The sequence below is a fragment of the Balaenoptera ricei genome, chromosome 8, assembly GCF_028023285.1.
Source record: "Balaenoptera ricei isolate mBalRic1 chromosome 8, mBalRic1.hap2, whole genome shotgun sequence".
Classification (NCBI taxonomy): Eukaryota; Metazoa; Chordata; class Mammalia; order Artiodactyla; family Balaenopteridae; genus Balaenoptera; species Balaenoptera ricei.
The window spans coordinates 63,170,238-63,190,623 of NC_082646.1; the positions used below are offsets into that span (position 1 = coordinate 63,170,238).

The 20,386-nt window shown below is 38.8% G+C and overlaps 1 protein-coding gene across 5 annotated transcripts in view; it reads right to left on the reverse strand.

Annotated features, from left to right (window-relative positions):
• NUP98 (nucleoporin 98 and 96 precursor) overlaps positions 1–20,386 on the reverse strand; it is a 99,178-nt gene that overhangs the window by 10,364 nt on the left and 68,428 nt on the right. For 4 of the 5 annotated variants that reach the window (XM_059930907.1, XM_059930908.1, XM_059930906.1 and 1 more), the window contains 10 exons: positions 17,281–17,458; positions 16,333–16,497; positions 10,163–10,345; positions 8,948–9,104; positions 6,995–7,424; positions 5,434–5,663; positions 3,827–4,093; positions 2,298–2,455; positions 1,363–1,506; positions 443–585 (listed from right to left, as the gene is read on the reverse strand). In XM_059930907.1, the coding sequence (XP_059786890.1) occupies positions 443–585; positions 1,363–1,506; positions 2,298–2,455; positions 3,827–4,093; positions 5,434–5,663; positions 6,995–7,424; positions 8,948–9,104; positions 10,163–10,345; positions 16,333–16,497; positions 17,281–17,458 (2,055 nt within the window). The remainder of the gene's footprint in view (positions 1–442; positions 586–1,362; positions 1,507–2,297; positions 2,456–3,826; positions 4,094–5,433; positions 5,664–6,994; positions 7,425–8,947; positions 9,105–10,162; positions 10,346–16,332; positions 16,498–17,280; positions 17,459–20,386) is intronic. The other variant, XM_059930905.1, reaches the window with a different exon arrangement.

Sequence of the window (20,386 nt, forward strand, 5' to 3'; positions counted from 1 at the left end):
TTACATAAAATTCTATAACAGCAAAACTAATCTACAGTAATGAAAAGTCAGTCAGTAGCTGTCTGTGGTGTGGACTGATTGCAAAGGGACATGAGGTAACTTTTTGAGGGTAATGTAAATGTTACCTTGATAGTGATGGTAGTTAGATTACATTAAAACATATCAAACCACACACTTCATTATGTGTAAAACTGTATCTCATTAAAGTTGATTAAAATAATTTTTAGATTTTTAAAAAACAATTTCATTTAAGTATAGTTGATTTAAAATGTGAATGTTTAGATTTCTAATTCCAGTTCCCATGCTCTTTGCACTCAATTACTGTAAGTTATATTTTGGTAATTTATATAGACTTACGGCAATTTGACCACATATAAAAGGGAAAGGACTCCCTAGGGCTCATGGAACCCTCGAGTGACTGTAACATATGGCTCTGATTTACCTGTCACTATAGAGTTTTAGAAGGTGAAAGCAGACATCTTGAAGAGGTCTCTGTGAGTCTTGCTCCTCCTCTACCACAAAGCCAGAGTCCTCCAGGTATGAGGGAAGTGGGCAGCAGGCATATCTGTCGCCCTCAGAGGTATTCTGAAGTTAAGAATTTGATAAAACAAGACATCAGCTGCTAGTATGTTTCACTAGATTCTACTGTGTCTCAGTTAACTCAGATGTGTATTAAGAATGGTGTGACATCCTCTAAAGGAGTGTTTCAAGGATTTTAAACTTATTTTGATCAGTGACATATTCCACCTGCCTTCAATGGACTGGCAAAGACCTCAGACAGCTCTCACTAACCCCACCACCTTTCTTGCCACAATTCTTATTACACTCAGTTTTTTTTAGTGTTCTCTTTTTCCTGACAAATATTGATAATTCTGGCAAATGATATCAAAGACAATAAAAATGAACAGTAAGAAAAGAACCAAATAATGGCATTAAAAACATTAATAATCCTTTAACCTCCAAATGGACAAGGAATATGAAATATAGTGATATTTAGAGGCAAATTTCAGACCTGCTAATTTGGGGCTATACTAAACACGAGGTCAGGCTGTATCTCAGGGAATTCCTGAAGGAATAAGACAGCATTAGGAATGAAGAAAAACCCTCCAATGTTGAGGCAGGAAAACAGCAGTAAGAAAATAAATTGTGGAAACTCATTGTATTAAACAAAATAGAAGCAGAAACTTGAAGAAGTTTCCCATCGGATTTCCTGTGTCCATTTCAATTCTATGGTACTTTTCAAAAAGCAGTTAGGAAAAAGTATTATGAAATGTGATTTGATGGTTTTTTCTCTGTAGTACTTTTCTGGCAAAAACAGAAATCCTACCAGGACTCTTGCTTGGCTATACTGGATACGTATACCTGAAATGCTTCTTCATACATGCTGAGTGCCTTGGAAATGGAGGCTGTTGGTGGGAGCAAATACCAAAGATGGACAGCCAGGGACCGTTTCCAATCCAACTGTGAGCACACATTGATTTGTTTCTGCTCTGAGAGCTGCCATACCTACAGGAGACAAAATCACCATCACAGCTCTACATTATACATTACCTTGTTACTGGCCAGGCCTGCATGTTGCTCACTTATTCAAGTTGATTCTAAATGATTTAAATAGCAGTGTTAATGATCCAGATATAAAATACACAGTCCCTTGGTGGCAGGTGATAGGGTGGACTTAGACAGTAAGTGCTGAGAAGAGGTGAGAACCACTCATTGCCCACAGCTGCCAACTTTAAGATGTGAATAAATTCTGATCAGTGATTTCATTTTTGGAAATTGACTTTAAGATGGCAAGCAAAATGGGTAGGCAGCAAGAAAATTGGCTTAAAGTAATTATGATACATCATTCATAAAATGGAAGAGAAGTGGCTATTAAAAGAGAGGCCACACAACATGAAAAATGATCATATTCAGTAAGTTAAAAAAAAAGGTTGCAGAACTGCTATATATAATTCATTTTATTTGAATATATAACAAGTGTAAATATGCACACATATATGTCAAAATAGACTTAAAATACGTCTAGAAAGACAGACAATGAATTACGTTGTTTATCACTATGATATGGGATATGGTGAATTCTAACATTTTAATTTCTGTATAACCAGTACTTCTTCCCCACAATGTACATGTTGTACGTTTATAATTTGAAAATATTTCTGCTGAAAGTTAAATACAAGTTGCTTAGTTATATGTAATAGTGTACAATTTACAAAGATAGCTCTTTGCCTTAACCTCAAGCAATCCTGAATCTATGAGAAAATTTATGTTAAGTTTATGAGAAAAGAGGAAAATACCGGTTTTCCAGCCAAGAGGGCAAAGATGCGCAGTCTCTCCTCCTGGATGAAACAGTCAGCCTGGAGCTGATGCCAATCTACCAGCTGCATAGTAAGCAGCTCCCGGACCGACTGGCTGCCAACCAACTGGGATAAAAGAAGGGCAAGACGATGATCACCTACAAGAGAAACAGTTCTCTGGTGATACTGAGAATTTATAGACTTGGGAAAACACTTGGGAGCATTATTTTATTTCTTCTGGCCCTCAAGAAACACCTCTGACTGCTCTCTGCAGTACTGCTAAAATACTGATCAAGAACTTACCGTTTTTGGCTTGGGTAGAAAATCTTCAAAGTATTGTAGCTTAAACTAATTACATATAGATTGTATAGTACACAGAGTTCAGTGTCAGATCTACTATTATTTCTGTGACCCTACACAAGGCACCTCATTTGTAAAATGGAGGGAAGTATCATTTGATTCAAAGGTCTATAGTGAAAACTGAGATGACATAACTGTAAACATGCCCAACTAGCAAACAGTATATAATGACACTGAGAAATGGAAAACTCAAACCTAGAGGAAAAACAAATGTATGATATAAAGAAAACGGCTGAGTCTTTCACTCTCTAGAGTCCAGTATCTCTTTTTTTTTTTTTTTAAACTTTTGGGTTTATTTATTTTATTTATTTATTTATTTATGGCTGTGTTGGGTCTTCGTTTCTGTGCGAGGGCTTTCTCTAGTTGTGGCAAGTGGGGGCCACTCTTCATCGCGGTGCGCGGGCCTCTCGCTATCGCGGCCTCTCTTGTTGCGGAGCACAGGCTCCAGACGCGCAGGCTCAGTAACTGTGGCTCACGGGCCTAGTTGCTCCGCGGCATGTGGGATCTTCCCAGACCAGGGCTCGAACCCGTGTCCCCTGCACTGGCAGGCAGATTCTCAACCACTGCGCCACCAGGGAAGCCCCAGTATCTCTTTTAATAAAAAATTTTAAGTACAAAGGCTTGAGGCAATAAAAAAATTCTAGGGACTTCCCTGGTGGCGCAGTGGTTAAGAATCCGCCTGCCAATGCAGGGGACGTGGGTTTGAGCCCTGGTCCGGGAAGATCCCACATGCTGTGGAGCAACTAGGCCCGTGCACCTCAACTACTCAGCCTGTGCTCTAGAGCCCGCGAGCCTCAACTACTGAAGCCCACGTGCCTAGAGCCCATGCTCCACGACAAGAGAAGGCACCGCAATAAGAAGCCCATGCACCGCAACGAAGAGTAGCCCCTGCTCACAGCAACTAGAGAAGGCCCACGCACAGCAATGAAGACCCAACGCAGCCAAAATAAATAAATAAATAAATAGATAGATAAATAAAATGTAAAGTTTAAGGTTATAAAAGGAAAACTGGAAGACAGAGTCCCTACCTATTCTGGAGGAACCAGCGATCTTCCTGGGAAGTTTATACTTAATATTCGGGTTAGAAGACAAGGGCAAACGCACGATTAAGGGGTAGGGACAGTGAGTAGGAAGTAGGCAGGGGTGCAGAGAAGGACGGTATGCCCTACCTGACTGCTGGGCCAGGGAGCAGGCCTCACTGATCCTCTTGCCCGTGAGGTAGCTGAAGACAGCCTCCACAGGGTTGTCTTTTCGGGTTAAGGAGACTTCCTCCTCAATTTGAGGTGCAGCAGTATGGGACAGCCAGCGAGAGAAAGCTCTTCTTCGCTCCAGAATCTGAATGTATTCAGTGGGCTCATCCAGCTGGCTGTCAAGCTCCTTCAGGTGGCCCCACAGAGCTTCACATAATGTCCATGTTAGGCTCCAGTGCTTCACAACTAAGGAAGGGACAGGAAAATAATGCAATGACATGAAGCCATACAATAACTACAGACAGGGCATCACTTTAATGCGGCATTAAAAATACATAAGTTAATAAATACCCCAGACAACAACTCAAGTTGATTTCCCTGAATCTGTCTCTACCTCACTCACCTGTGTCTTACAAGCTCCAGAAGTGTGTGGTATGACTGCCTGCTCACTCCATGTATCCATGGTACTTACATAACAAATATAACTCCAGGTTCCTTTATACAGGTTCCTCTAGCCTAATTATGGCTACATATAGTCTCAAATGATAAGAGAAAAATCCTCTAATTTGATCAAATTCTGTTCAAAAAAATGCTTTAAGAAATATAAAGTGCTCTGAAAACTTGTGAGGGATTATTATCTGCTATAGGCACAGCCTAACATTTTAGTGAGCCTAAATGATACTGTTCAAAGCACTTAGGAGTAAACCAACTCTCATCTACACAATATAACTATACAATAGTTACCATCTTCATTTTACAGATGAGGAAACTGAGGTACAGAGCATTAAGTGACTTGCTCAAAGTTACAGGCAAGATGTAACAGAGCCAGGATTCAAACTCAAGTAATTGGAGTCCAACTCTATACTCTTAACCACTAATGCTATATTGCCCCTCACAAAGGAAAACAAAAAGGAAGCACTGTTTACCACCTTAAGCTACTTACAAGTATGCATTGGGAAGATGACTCATGTATTTGAAGAGATAAGACAACTATAGCAAACACAAAGAAATGAACAAACAATTCCCAAAACGTGTGGTATGGAACATTCTAATAGTCCCCATTTTTCAATAAAAGTGATGTGAAATGTTGTGTGAAACATGTAATTTTTCTACTACTTGAAATAGTTAAGTGCCCAAATTAGAAAAGCCCTTTATGGAAGTATTGGTTCAGAAAAACATGGTCAGAATCATTATAGAGAGGTAATAGTGAGAGAGGTCAGGAAGTTATAACCACCAAAGCTGCTGGGAAGAACAAGTGGGACTTGAGTTGGACATGGAAGAATGGGTAGGACTTAGGTAGGATCTCTCTCTCCCTATGTTCTCTGGGTGGGGTAAGGGATCTAATTTTATAAATCCATGGGATGTGACTGGCTACAGTTCCTTTGAACAGGGGCATAAGAGTAATGATAAACAATGATGTGATTTCTTCCTGCTTGAGATTTTGCTCATCCCAACTCAACTACAGATAAGTGCAAGCTCAGGCATCCACCACTACACTGGCACAAGGAAATTGTGTCCTCCTATGAACATATGCTCCTACTCCTGTTCCTGGGGCATCAAGGGTTAGAAGTATAGTCCATACTCACTTTGTGGTTCCAATAAGTCTCCTGATGCTTCCTTAACCCAATCTGCATAGTCATGAATGACAGCAACTCCCGGATTGGGGACAATGAGAGGACACAGCTCATCCACATGGACAGTGCTATGTTTTAATTTAAGCTCCAGAGATGTCTGGTATAATTGCAGGTCTTCATCCAGCTTCTTTTGCCTCAAACTGAGTTTTTCCAAATGAACTTTGAATGGAGATTCAGTTAGGCTACAAGGGAAAATAACAAATAAGATAGAAAAGACAGATGGTAGAATTTTCCTACAATGAAACCTTTGTTTCTTTTTATAATTACAAAATAAGACACAAAACATTCCACTGTGATTTTAAAGAAAATTTGTTTCCTAGTATCAAAGTATAATGAACTTATTTGATATATATTGAGCAAATTACCCCTGACCCATGCATTCAGAATCGCAAGGCTTAAAAAAAAAAAAAAAAAAAAGAATCCCAAGCCTTCTTAGGCCAGATTATAATAAGCATGGAAGTCAGTACAATTGGACCTGGAAATGGCTTCTGCATGTATACGGATACTATGAAATCCAATGGTCAAAAGCTACTGTGGGACACCCGTTTCTTAAACCATACTTAACTCATTAAGTTATGAGTTATCAGTATCAAAAGTCATGAGGCTAAGCTTATAGATACTAAAGAACTGACTCTCAATTAAGATGAGCATACAGTTGACCAGCCTTGATCCAATTTTTAAGACTGACATTAACAACCTCTAAAATATCACGACATCATGGATAACCTGGGTTTAGGATCAATATTCCTAATTGTGAGGTACAAGAGATGCTGTTGTTTTTTTATTTCTTCAAAATCAACTTTAAAAACTAGTAATAATAGGTGATCATAGTCACTTAATCTGTAGTAAAGATAGCACAGTTTGTTACAATTATGAAAAGTAAATAGAGAAAGGTTACAAATTTTACAAAAAACTGTATGCATACTATGTAATAACTACCAGAACACTATATATATATATATAAAATCAGTACAGCAATATATAGTATATACAGAACTATAATCACACATATGTAAATATTAATGGTGGGAACTGTGTAGAGATATATAACATGTATAATTATCAGATGTCATCTTATTTCCAAATACTTGTGTTATGGATTATCCACAGTTCATACATTTACCTTATTAAGTCTAAGATACAGGGAATGTGCTTTAATGAGAATATACCTTATTTATGAAGAAATTACCAATATCTAAGTGAGAAAATAGAAAAATGACTAATGCAATAAAAAGGATGAAAACTCAAGGAATGCTGCAGCATTAGCTTTGAGTCTGTTACTTTTCCAACTAAAGTTTAACCATTAGATAACTATTCTATACTCTTCATACCTTGATGGTACAAATGGAGCTATTAATCATTTTAGTTTTTAATTATACAAATAAAATTGTGCTAAGAATATATCTAGAAAGATCACAAAGCAGGGCCCTGACCTTGGGTCTCTTGGTGATGAAAAGCTTTTTCTCACCTACCACGTTGCCCTTCTCAAAAAGCATAAGGATACGTGACTCACGATTTAACAGCTACTGGATTAGGCAGGAATCCATATTCCACAGAATCAGCGATCTGATGATTTTCCAGTTCCTGAGGGCCACTCAGCTGTTCTCCACTATTAGCAAGAGTCCAGTTGGGGCCCCAACCAACCCGAAATGAGCGTCCCATAAATAGGGCCAGGTCCATCAGGAGTTTCCCCTTTCCATAGGTGACAGACTTTTCAAGAGGAACTAGGCCTGGTTGTCTGCGTGTACCCACTGTTTTCAACTGAACCTCAGGGGCTGGGCTGGGCACCGTAAACACAGAGGTAAGGGGTGGAGGGACAGACCAAGGGGATGTGGATGCAATATTCATGAATGACGATGTTCTGGGAGTGCGACACTCTTGTAAAGAGGCACCTGGTGAAAGAAAAGTTCCACTTGCAAATTTTGATTGTAGTAACCCACCTACTAAAATAAGGAAAAAAAAAGATTATTAGAAAATACAGTCTATTGATTCTTGAACAACAACAACCATCAAGGCTGAAATTATAGTTTTATTAAGCTACTTAAATCAGATATAGATGACCAGGAGCAGCTTATATCAGATTCTACAGAAATTCCTCTTTCACACAGGAAATCAAGGCAGGAATTCTAATGATGATGATGTCACCAACAATAACAACATTAATAACACAACTACTACTACTACTACTACTATTTAAAAAAACTATCTAGCACTTATCTGCAGCAGACTCTATATAAGCCATTTATATACACTGTTTCATTTCATCCTTCAATAACTTTAAATGAAGAACATTACAGTCCTCACTTTACAGATGGGAAAACTGGGCTCAGTTAAGTGACTTGTCCAAATCCACAAAGCTACTAAGTGGCAGGACTGAGAGACAAACCCAGCTAAGTCTGACACCAATGCTCATGCCCTTATCAGAATGCCAAATGTAACATTTCTCCGTCAATATAAAAAGTTGGTAAGATCAAAACTCAAATTCATACCACTCCAGTGCTCAATGTTAGACTTAAGAAAACAGAAACCCATCTTGCGATTGCATATATGCCTTTCAGAAACCCATCTTGTGATTGCATATATGCCTTTCAGAGGCATCTTGTGATTGCATATATGCCTTTCAGAAGGATAGTTCTTGTCATTTTTGCCTGTTTTCCAATTTTATGTATTTCCTGTCTAAAGCAAGGAGTTAGTTACTGAAGTATGAGATTTTCATGTAGTGTTCATTACGGAAAAGCTTGCTATAAATGTTTAACTGATGCTTTATTTATTAAAGTATTTTTAAAAAGGAAAGTTAATTAGGGTACTCAAAAGAATTGAAAAATAAACATTTAGTTTTTAAGGCAACATAACAAATCTCTTCCTGGTAGTTCCTCTGGCTTTCAAAATGTTTTGAAATTACACCTGCTGAACTCCTTTGTTGATATCAATACTCTACCTCCAATCCCACATAGTTACAAGCCCACTAGGAGAGATAAGAAAAGCTTTAAAATGTAACAGGTAACTGCTGTCCTGGGAATTGGGGAAGGTTTAGGGAAAGGTAGAAATCTGAAAAGTTTTGCACATTATAAGAAGCAACATTTGCCCCTAGAAAGCAATAAGGATAGTGTTAGAACTGCACAAAAAGAGTACAGAGCAAGACAACTTGCTGATTCCTCTAAGGTATGATAAAAATTAGGAAATCTGAGCTTACTGTCTAACCCACACTCATAGGCAAATAAAAACATGCCCCCCAACAAAACAAATGCTTTTTTTCTCCATACAACTTCTGCATCTGCACCAATGACCATGTTTTTTAAAAACTGGCCCCACCTAACAGGTACATTTATAAGAGTACATTTCTGCTTGGCATCATTATGTCATATGCCTTTAGGGAGTTGTTTGCTACAGAAGTCGACTCCGCTTAGAAGATATGTGAAAAGCCAGATTTTACAGCTTTCTTGCAAAAGAGCATCTTTTACAGTACCTAATGAACGGGATTTTGATGAGTGAGTTGCTGAAATGGGGAGCCTGGGAGAACAGATTTCTTGAGAAGTATCTGCTTTAGAAGGAAGGCGACTGAAGCGTTGATCCAGGACCATATCTACATCTTCTTCATCAGCAAGCAGTGATGCTTTCATGATCTAAAAAGGCAATATCTATAGAATGAATGTGCTCCCCCAAATCCAAAGGCCATAAAAGAAAAATGCAGTTTACAACAACCAATTTTTTAAAAAGCTCTGTCTCAGGCTGTGTCCAGAGCTAGTATAATATTTGTGTGACTGACTCTGTTCCACTGTATGTGCCTGAAGGATAGAAGTTATATTAAAACTCCTCTGCTTTGTATATACAGTCTCACCAGAGGCTGGCACACAGCAGTTGCTCACATGTCTGCTGAATGAATTAATTTCAAAGTCAAATATAAGTCAAAGGCTAAATTCATAATATGACAAGAGGCACAGGCAGGGGGAAGTTGAGACAGAGCTTAAAGAAACTTGTAACTACAATTTTAAAAAAACAAAAAATAAACAAACGAACAGGGTTTCCCTGGTGGCGCAGTGGTTGAGAGTCTGCCTGCTAATGCGGGGGACGCGGGTTCGAGCCCTGGTCTGGGAGGATCCCACATGCCACGGAGCGACTAGGCCTGTGGGCCACAACTACTGAGCCTGTGTGTCTGGAGCCTGTTGCTCCGCAGCGGGAGAGGCCACGATAGTGAGAGGCCCGCGCACCGCGATGAAGAGTGGCCCCCGCTCGCCGCAACTAGAGAAAGCCCTAGCACAGAAACAAAGACCCAACCTAGCAATCAATCAATCAATCAATAAATCTTTAAAAAAAAAAAAAAACAAAAAAAAACAAACGAACAAACAAAACTCCTGTGGAGCACTTTCCAGAGCTTCAAAACCTCTCTGTAAAGTAAATGAAATTAATATTTTATAGTGCTCACGTTAAATGACTTGCCTAAAGTCACACAGTGATAGTTACGAAACTGGGGTTAGAATCCAGGTCTTCTGAATCTCACTATAGCCTTCCTCCCACGAATGGGAAAATGATGCCTAAACATGGGCCATATTCCTGGTTTTTCTCATTCCAGCGACCACTCAATGCTCTTAAGTGATTAATGCAAGAAAAAGCCTGATGTTATGAATGGAAGATAAATATTAGTTTGGATTCCTGTTGTAGTAAGGGTGGGTTAGCACTTCACCTGTAAGACATGTGGATTAATTCCCAGTGAAGACGCAATGTGTGTTGAGGCAGACACAGGTTCCTGATCCTCAGGCACGCTCTCTTCTAACATGGAATCCAAAACTGGCTCCTGGGTGATATCTACCATGTCACTGTCCAGTTCCACAACCCTCCCTAACTGCTCCACCTCTGGGCTCTGGCTCTGTAGACAGCAGAAAGATCAGGGAAGCAGCATTAAACGACACCGAATAGACACAGAGCTTCTAGACCATATTTACTTTATTCAAAATATGATACAACAATATTAAGATTCTGCCCATTCCATCATAATGTGAGGTAGCATATTTGCTAAAGAGGATTTAAAAATTACCCCAAAATTCCTCTATTAGTACTTGGGATCCAAATGAGGATTCATGGAATCACCCTTTTGTAATATTATGGTCTGGAGCCTGGAACCTAACAGCACCCATACTGAACATATGGTCTTCTTGAGACAAAGATTATGCCTTACTTGATTTAGTTAGCAACTATAATTTTCTGATTTACACAGGGTTACCCTGCCCTCACATTGCCTTGCAGTCAGAAGCCATTGGGAAAAGAGAATAAAAGATAAAAATATCAAAGTCTCCAGTAACTCTGCATTTTCTTAAAGAAAACATTTAGACATAAATTTCTAGTTATCACAAACACAATTTTGGGCCTGGAATTTATCTTTCAGGAGACTGAATTCTAAGATTTGCTGGGTTCTACCTGTGCAGTATTATATCAGATGACGAACGTGTACTCTGATTTCCCAAAAGAAAAAACAAAGTTCTATTAGGAACAATTTTTATCTGGGAATAATTCCTTTATGTTTAAATGTGTCAAGAGTTAGATTTACATTTATTAAGCAGTTTTAAAGACATAGCCATGATTAACAGTCTATGGTTTGAAAAGGTAAACATTCATAAAGCTGAAACACACTGTAAAATTGGCTCAGTGCTAATTCATTAAATATGTCCTAAACTTGCATATGACCTAGTAAAATGTTAACAAGCGGCTAAGCCAATTTATGAAACATTCTCAAATCTAAAAGTTCTTCCAATTAGTTTTCTTCCATAATCTCATCTGTAGATTAATAACCTTCCACAATTTTTGGCTTACCTTTCATGAGTGGCCTATTTCATGCTAAACTTCAAATGGATGCTATTGTACAATAGGTGGCTAAAAAAAAAGTTTCATGATTTCTTTGAACCAAGAAACAACCATTAGCATAACTTTTTAAACTTTAAACTTTATTTTCAATGGTATATTATCTATTACTCCCCTGAATTCCTTTAACAAATATCCTTACTAAAAGAATGACTATTTCCCCCTATAACTGTAGAAAAGTTGAGGTGTTGGAAACATGGTGAATTGCCACTTAAGTTGTGAACAATCCCCAAGGACTGCTCTAACAAACTGGAGGCTAGATAATGGTTAAAAGACAAAAATGATACTATTTTTTACCTACTGGGGAGGCTACAGGCAGGTCTAACTACTTTTACGTTTTAAAATTCTGGAAAAAAAATTAAAAGCAGACCTGGTGGTGATCCTCCCATTATAATTACATGAATTACGGGAACACTCCAATGCCCCCTGGTCTGTTAACTTTTAACCAATTCACTTTTAGGAATAGTTCTGAAATTCCCCATCCTCTGTCAACCTGTCAGGATACCCTTTTCTGCTGGGCTCCCATAACACCTTGTCTATACCTATTTTATACACTGTATCATGGTATAATTCCGTGTGTGTGTGTGTACACACACACACACACACACACATATATATTTGACCCACCATATTGTGAAGGCTTGAAAGTAGAGATTATAGCCTACTATTTTCTGTATCTAACACCAAGCACATTGTTAAATTCACCAAAACACTTTGTTATTTCTACTGGCTAATGCAGTGCCTGCCACTCGGTAGAAAAAGCTAATACCTATGAAAGATAAGAAGTATAGGTGCGAGGAAAGGGAGGAGGAGGAGGAGGGTTTCAATTTACTATACTATTCAACAAAGGAATAACAATAACCGCAAGAGATGCTCACTTAGAACACTTTTAGGCAAAGTGGCAGGATTTCATCAAGTAACTAGATTAGAGACCTAAGGGACTCAGCCTATCTTTAAGAAAGCTAAGGATCAAGGTTCTATTTGCTTCATCCTCATGCATAGACTTCAAAGCTACTGTCACCTAATAAGTGGACAGGGGGAAGTGAATTTGAAACTATGAGGACCTGGTAAACTCCTAGAAACCCCATGTGTGAATCTCATTTAAGTATATCTAAGTAATTGCAACAAACTACCCCAAAAGATGTTATTTTCAGAGAAATCTTGGGAGATCAGGTGCTTCCTCAAAGCCAGTACTAGAAAGAAAAGTAGACAATAAAAAAAATTGGTGACACAGAAGGAAAGAAGGGGGTAAAAAAAAAAGAAGCCCATCAAATACTAAGTAAACAGACAAGATCTACAAAATGACTCTCTTTAGATATATGGAGGGTGATGTTTCACGACTGAAACCTTTAATGTTTTTAGAAACCTCCACTCTCCAGCTCAAAAGAATCTTCCTCATGCAAACAATACCCTAAAGATAAAGCATCTCTTAATCCAATAGATAAAGTAATGCAATGAAGTTAAATCAAGATACCTTTATTCAACGAAGGGTAAATATCCAATCCAAGGTCAAACCCATGTTTAAGTAATTCATATTGTTCTCCCAGCCAAATAGCCTAATCCAATATAAAACTACTACTATTGCCTGCCTCCAAAACAACTCATTTTCTAACAGCAAAGAACGTTTTATATTCATTTTGCTGGAAAATCAGCCCTGTCAACAATACTGTGTTCAAGAGCAATCCCATGTCAGGGTTACAAGGGCCCATCAAAGTGTGCATGTTTCTACACATACATTCACGGATATTACTGCAGGAGGCATAGGATTCAATAACATGAATATCTGAAAAAGGCTTGTGGCTATAGAATTATTTGATATATAATATGTATAAATTACATAAAATATAAATTAAAATATATATTGATTCACTGGCTAAATTTAGATACCTGCCACTTTATTTTTTAAAGCAAGTAAACACAAGATAAAATGGAATTTTCTTCTAAATTCTAATCACTTTTTTCCTTTAAAAAACTTTTAAAGTTATTTGAATGTACTCACCGAGTAAACAATGCTAAGTTTCTGAGCAAGTCAACTAATGTGTCTTGATGGTACTGAACACAAGTTACATTTCAGTATAAGGCTTAGGAAAAAGCTACATGTCTCTCTACCTCACTGCTAAAGATCTGAAGTCTTTTGACAGTTTCGAAACGAGGCTACATATCTCAATCACCTGGGGGAAAGCATTTAAAATATAAATATGCCTGAGCCCCAATGCCAGATACATGGAATCAAAGCTCTCCAAGGTATTGATGCAGTTGGCTGAAAACTGGGTCTTAGATCAGCATTTTAGAACAAATGTTCTAACTACCAAACAAATGTTTCTGCAACTGCCCTAATTCACCTGTGATGAAGGGTTTTCTGCCACCATTTTCTCTAACTTAAAAGGCACAGAGAGGGAGTTCCCTGGTGGCCTAGTGGTTAGGATTTGGTGCTTGCACTGCTGTGGCCGGGGTTCAATCCCTGGTCGGGGAACTGTGATCCCACAAGCCGTGCAGCGCAGCCAAAAAAAAAGGCATAGAGGAGAAGATTACATAAAAATATAGTTACCTTTCTGTTTTCTGGTTGCTTAGATTCACTTGCTTTTTTAGAAGCAAAGCAAGGTTTAAGAACGAACTGCAAAGAAGGGACTGAGGATATTATACAAAAGATAGTAGAATAAATGTAACCATTAAACAAAACTATATATCTTCCTAATGCCTTAAGGACACCCCCCCCCCCGCCCTCCCGCTAAAGTCAGAGAACCTGAGATTGTGTACAGGGGAGGAAAGAAAGCTACAGCAGACTGAAGGAACACCGCATCACGGAAATCAACCCCTCCAGGGAGCCAGGTGACAATGTGAAGACAGTCATCTTGACACTGGGATGAGAGGACTGTGCTGTTTCCAGTTTATTCAGATGGCTCAAGTATTTTCCTCATGCCAAGTAAAATGTAGGTCCTGCTGCTAATAACTCAAAAACTGTGCAAGCACTGGCATTTCCCCTAACCTCACTTAGGTCACTGGGCATTACAAAAGAAGAGTTCTCCAAAGTCCCCTGTTATTGTTCTAACATATTAGCCTAAATATCTAAACAAGTCTACCCATTTCTCCCTTCTGCATCCAAAAGGTCAAAGACCACCCACTTCCTCAATCAAAGGAGATATCTGGATAAGATACCTATTCACTATATTCTCTTTGCCCATCTTGATCCTTACCACCTCTCCTTTTCCTAGAACCTTCTCCTGAAATTTCTTGGTGCTCAGTTTTTCAAAAGAACTCTCACCTACCGTAGTGCCATCACAGGAATTTATTGTTATCTCTTACTATTTGTATTCTGGAAATTAAAAAGCCTAAAAACCACTGATGGTCAACATTACATAAATTTGCTCTATCTGTCCACAAGATGAAGCTTTTCTTTTTCAGCTGTATCTTTAAGGAGCCTACATATTACTTTTATTGGCAGAAAAGAAGGCTATCTGACTCTTATCCAAAGAAATACATATACAGTATACTGCAAGATTGGAAAGAGAGGGCTTCCCTGGTGGCGCAGTGGTTGAGAATCTGCCTGCCAATGCAGGGGACACAGGTTCGAGCCTTGGTCTGGGAAGATCCCACATGCCGCAGAGCAGCTAGGCCCGTGAGCCACAATTACTGAGCCTGCGCGTCTGGAGCCTGTGCTCCGCAACAAGAGAGGCCATGACAGTGAGAGGCCCGCGCACTGCAATGAAGAGTGGCCCCCGCTTGCCACAACTAGAGAAAGCCCTCGCACAGAAACGAAGACCCAACACAGCCATAAATAAAATAAATAAATAAATAAAAATAAAAATATATATTAAAAAAAAAAAAAAAAAAGATTGGAAAGAGAGATTATACAAAGCATATGATTCAGACAAAATGAATGTGGGTAACTGGAAAACCAAGTCCATTTACAGCATTTCTTTAGTTCAGAAGAGATGTATTCTAAATAGAGGGGTATTCTAAAGGCTAAAATTATAAACATAAAAGTCAACATATTTCCCATTTCCCACTTATATCATACCCTCCCCCTCACCCTGTACGCGCAAACGTGAACATATATACACAAAAGTCTCCAAGGTGCCTCCCAAGAAATTATTTAATCAATCATAAAAATCGCACATTTCAGCAGCCATAAGAATTGTAGCATGGAAAATTCCAAAGGTCCTGCTTTTAGCAGCTGAGAGGTAGAGGATGCTTTACAAAGACATTTTATATCAAGTTCTCTTCTTTGAGATGAGTATGGCAGCACAGAAAAAAACTGTTATAACCTGATTGAATATAAACAACATCCAAATGAAAGTAAAACTCTGAGTTGGCAAAGAAACTACCTGATATTTAAATTACAAACCTTTCCTTACAAGGACAAAAGGTTTATACTGGCTTAACAATACTGAAAAAGAGTGTGGTACAGGTAATTGCAATAAATGATGCAGCCCCTACTCTCCCCAAGCCAACAATTCATTTGTATTCTAAAGCTTTATGTATTTTCATAAAGATTATGTATTGTCAAAATACAAATATCAAGAGATTACCTGAAGTATAAGCAAACAACTTGAGAAAAATGGAGTTAAAAACCCTTGCAGAAAGCTAACTGAACTTTTAAAAAAAACCATGGAGGTAAAGAATAAGATTAAACTGCACATCAGGTAGTCAACAAAAGTCGGGTTTACTTTGCATCAACCCACACAAGCAAAATACTATCTTAAGTTGATCACTGAGCAGAGAATTCAGCAAGTCCAAATGAAGAGAGAGGGAGGTGTCTAAGAAGGACAATCTGTAGAAGGAATGATCCAAACAGCAAGAGAATTCTTTGAATCTCTCAAGTAAACAACAGATGCCAGTACCACCTCATGCCCTCCCTTGTAATTGTCTTAACATGATTGCCAATACATTTGTACTCTTCAAAGTTCCGGGGTCATAAAACAGCTTTGTACTAGCTGAATGACTTGCTTTCAACGTCTGTATCATGGACTCCATTCAAATTCATTGTCCCGTCTCTACCTGGGGTGGAGGTGCTGGTTTGCCATTAAGAGCCATCTGGAATGGGGTGGCCTGGCCTGCAGGAGGTAAAGGGGCAGTCTTCAACTTCTTTGTACTAGTTTTGGATGGCCGTTCCTCCTCCTCTTCATCAGAATCCTGAAGGCCATACTTAGAAAAATGAGAGACCTAAGGAAGAGAAGAATCCAACAAAATCAGTTTTAACACTGTTATATTCAGAAGGGCTTCCATTATACTTGCCCTTGCAATCTTACAGAATTAGCTTCAAAAAAAAAATAAAAAAGGAGAGATCAAAATATTTAAAGCACAATGAAATGTCACGTATCACACTTTACTGTTTTTTTCTAAGATTTAGATGATGTTTGGTGCGTGTACTAGTTGCTCATATAATTACTAACTTTCTATATTAATACAGGAAACCAAATCCAGAAGAGTCATTACTATTTTCGGTATATATGTATATATCGCGTGCGCGCGCGTGTGTATGTACTGCCTAGTTGTTCCCTACCTACACAAGGGCCTTCAACAAGCTAAATAATCCAAATGGTCTAGAAGAGAAAGAATCCACTGGACTAAACTATCAAGGAAGGGAGGAAGTCAACCTCTACATACCCAGAAATCTTTAAAAGAATAAAAATTATTTAGGAAGAGGTGATCTATCAAGAGACAAAAATTCTGCCTGATGTCCCCAATGATGCCACAAATTAGAAAAACACACCATAGAAGTATATCTAAATGGTCATAAGATGGGGTGTAGAACTTGAATCATGTGCTCAAAAAGTTTATAATAGCTCCTTACTGCTCTGGGGTTTAATGAGATGCGTAATTTGAAGCAAATTATGATGCATCTCTATATCTATTTCCTAATTTGTAGAAATAGAATTTAAAAAAGGATCTCTTCTAACACAGTTTATAACCACAGTTTATAAGAACTAGGTTAAATGACTATACCTTAAATACCCAAGAACCAGTTTCAGGACGGTACTCTTTGAACTGAGCTCCCTGTTTCCTTGAAACTGCTTCCAATCTTCCCTCATAGTTGATATCAGCAAGTCGATCTGGGCTCTTTATTAAACAACGAGATGTTTTATCTGTTGGCCAAACTCCATCCAATGTAACTTCAGCCTTCCTGTAATGTACAATCAAGTAAAGTGTAAATGTTTCATATTTTATGACCAGAAAGCCAAGTAACATGTATATACACAGCACATGTAGGTACCTGTGTTACTGTGGAATTATTCTGCAGGTGTTTCATAAACTTGAGTCCTGGCTCCTAAGGTAGATGGGCTTAAGAGTAAGGAATTACCCCCACATCAACTAGCTAAATATCTGGTTCAAGAGTGTCAAACCCCACTTACTTCAAACTACCATGGTACATCAATTATTTCCAATCCGATTTTTTTTTTTTTTTAGTAAATTTATTTATTTATTTATTTAGGGCTGCGTTGGGTCTTCATTGCTGCATACAGGCTTTTCTCTAGTTGTGGCAAGCGGGGGCTACTCTTCGTTGCGGTGCGCGAGCTTCTCATTGCGGTGGCTTCTCTTGTTGCGGAGCACGGGCTCTAGACTTGCGGGCTTCAGTAGTTGTGGCTCACGGGCTCTGGAGTGCAGGTTCAGTAGTTGTGGTGCATGGGCTTAGCTGCTCCGCAGCATGTGGGATCTTCCCAGACCAGAGCTCAAACCCGTGTCCCCTGCATTGGCAGGCGGATTCTCAACCATTGCGCCACCAGGGAAGCCCCTCCAATCCGATTTTTTTTTTTTTTTGCGGGCAGGGGTTGGACCCTGCATTGGGTCTTCGTTGCTGTGCTGGGGCTTTCTCTAGTTGCGGTGAGCGGGGGCTACTCTTCGCTGCGGTGGCTTCTCTTGCTGTGGAGCACGGGCTCTAGGCGCACAGGCTTCAGTAGTTGCAGCATGTGGGCTCAGTTGCTCCGTGGCATGTGGGATGTTCCTGGACCAGGGATTGAACCCGAGGTCACCCGCATTGGCAGGCGGATTCTCTTTTATTTTTAATTATTTAATTAATTTATTTTTTGTCTGTGTTGGGTCTTCGTTGCTGTGCGCGGGCTTTCTCTAGTTGCGGCGAGTGGGGGCTACTCTGTTGTGGTGCGCAGGCTTCTCGTTGCGGTGTGCAGGCTTCTCATTGCGGTGACTTCTCTTGCTGTGGAGCGCGGGCTCTAGAGCGCAGGCTCAGTAGTTGTGGCACATGGGCTTAGTTGCTCCGCGGCATGTGGGATCTTCCTGGGCCAGGGCTCGAACCCGTGTCCCTTGCACTGGCAGGCGGATTCTTAACCACTGCGGCAGGCAGATTCTTAACCACTGCGCCACCAGGGTCTCCAATCTGATTTTAGTAACACTTAAGCTATGCATCCTCGACCAAGTCCAGTGTTAATAGTCCAGTGCAAGGACCTAAGTCTTAGTGAAGGTCTTAAAGTGCTATCGTACATAACAACAACAGTAATAATAGCAGCAACTACCATTAACAACGAATGCCTGCAGAATGAGGTATCAGGAACATCACAGTATTAACCATTAAATAATGAGTGTGAATTGATGATAATAACGGTAATGTAATCCTTCTAATAGCAATATTTGAGATCAAGGACTGTGTCCTATTCATCCAGTATGCCTTGCATTTAGTACAGTGATTACCACATAATAATAGATGACTTTTTTTAACATTAATTTTTACTGTGGTTAAAAAGGTATAACAAAAGTTATCATCACCATTCTACTGTCTGTTTCTATGAATCTGACTCTCTACATGCCTCAAATAAGTTGACTCATACATTATTTGTCTTTCTGCAAGCAACTGGCTTATTTCACTTAGTATAATGTCCTGAAGGTTCATCCGTTCCGTAGCGTGTGTCAAAGTTTCCTTCCTTTTTAAGGCTAAATAATATTCCACTGTGTGTACATACATTTTGTTTATTCACGGACACTTGGGTTTCTTCTACCTCTTGGCTATTATGAACAGTGCTGCTATGAATATGGGTGTGTACATATTTTTTCAAGACTATTTTTCAATTCTTTTGGATATATACTCGGAAGTAGAACTGCTGGTTCATTTTTAATTTTTTGAGGAACCACCATACATACTCTTTCCCATAGCAGTCAAACCACATTTTACATTCCCACCAATAATACACAAAGGTTCTAATTTCTCCACACTCTTGCAAAAACATGTTATCTTTCTTTTAAAGTAACCTCCTAAGGGGTGTGATAACTCACTGTGGTTTTGATTTGCATTTCGCTAATTATTATCAATGCTGAGCATCTTTTCATATGCTTGTTGGCCACTTGTTTATCATATTTGGAGAATCATGTATTCAAGTCCTTTGCCCATTTTTAATTAGATTTTTTTTTTTTTTAAATGGTTGAGCTATAGAAGTTCTTCATATTCTGGATATTAACCCCTTATTAGATACATGATTTGCTGGCTTTTCATTCTGTTGATTATGCCCTTTGATGTACAGAAGTTTTAAATTTTGATGTAGTCCAGTTTGTTTATTTTTACTATTTGTTGCCTATGCATTCAGTGTCGTACCCAGGAAATCTTTGCCATATATGTTGTGAAACATATTCTAAGAGTTTTATAGTTTTAAGTCTTATGTTTTAGGTCTTTGATCAATTTTGAGTTCATTTTTATTTATGGCATAAGGTAAGGGTACAACTTCATTCTTCTGTTGTGGATATCCAGTTTTCCCAAAACCATTTGCTGAAGAGATTGTTCTTTCTCCATTGCATGGTCTTGGCAACCCTGTCAACATTTAACCATGTATGTGTGGGCTCTCTATTCTGTTCCATTACTCTATATATGTCTGTCTTTATGCCAGTAACACACTGTTTTGGTTCCTGTAGCTTTGTTTTTCAAGTCAGGAAGTGTGAGTCCTCCAGTTCTGTTATTTTTCAAGATTAGTCTGGCTATTCATGGTACCCTTGAGATTCCGTAAGTTTTAGGATCATTTTCTATTTCTGCAAAAGATGTGGCTGGGATTTTGATAGGGATTGCATTAAATCAGTAGACAGCTTTGGGTAGTATGGACAGCTTAACAATTTT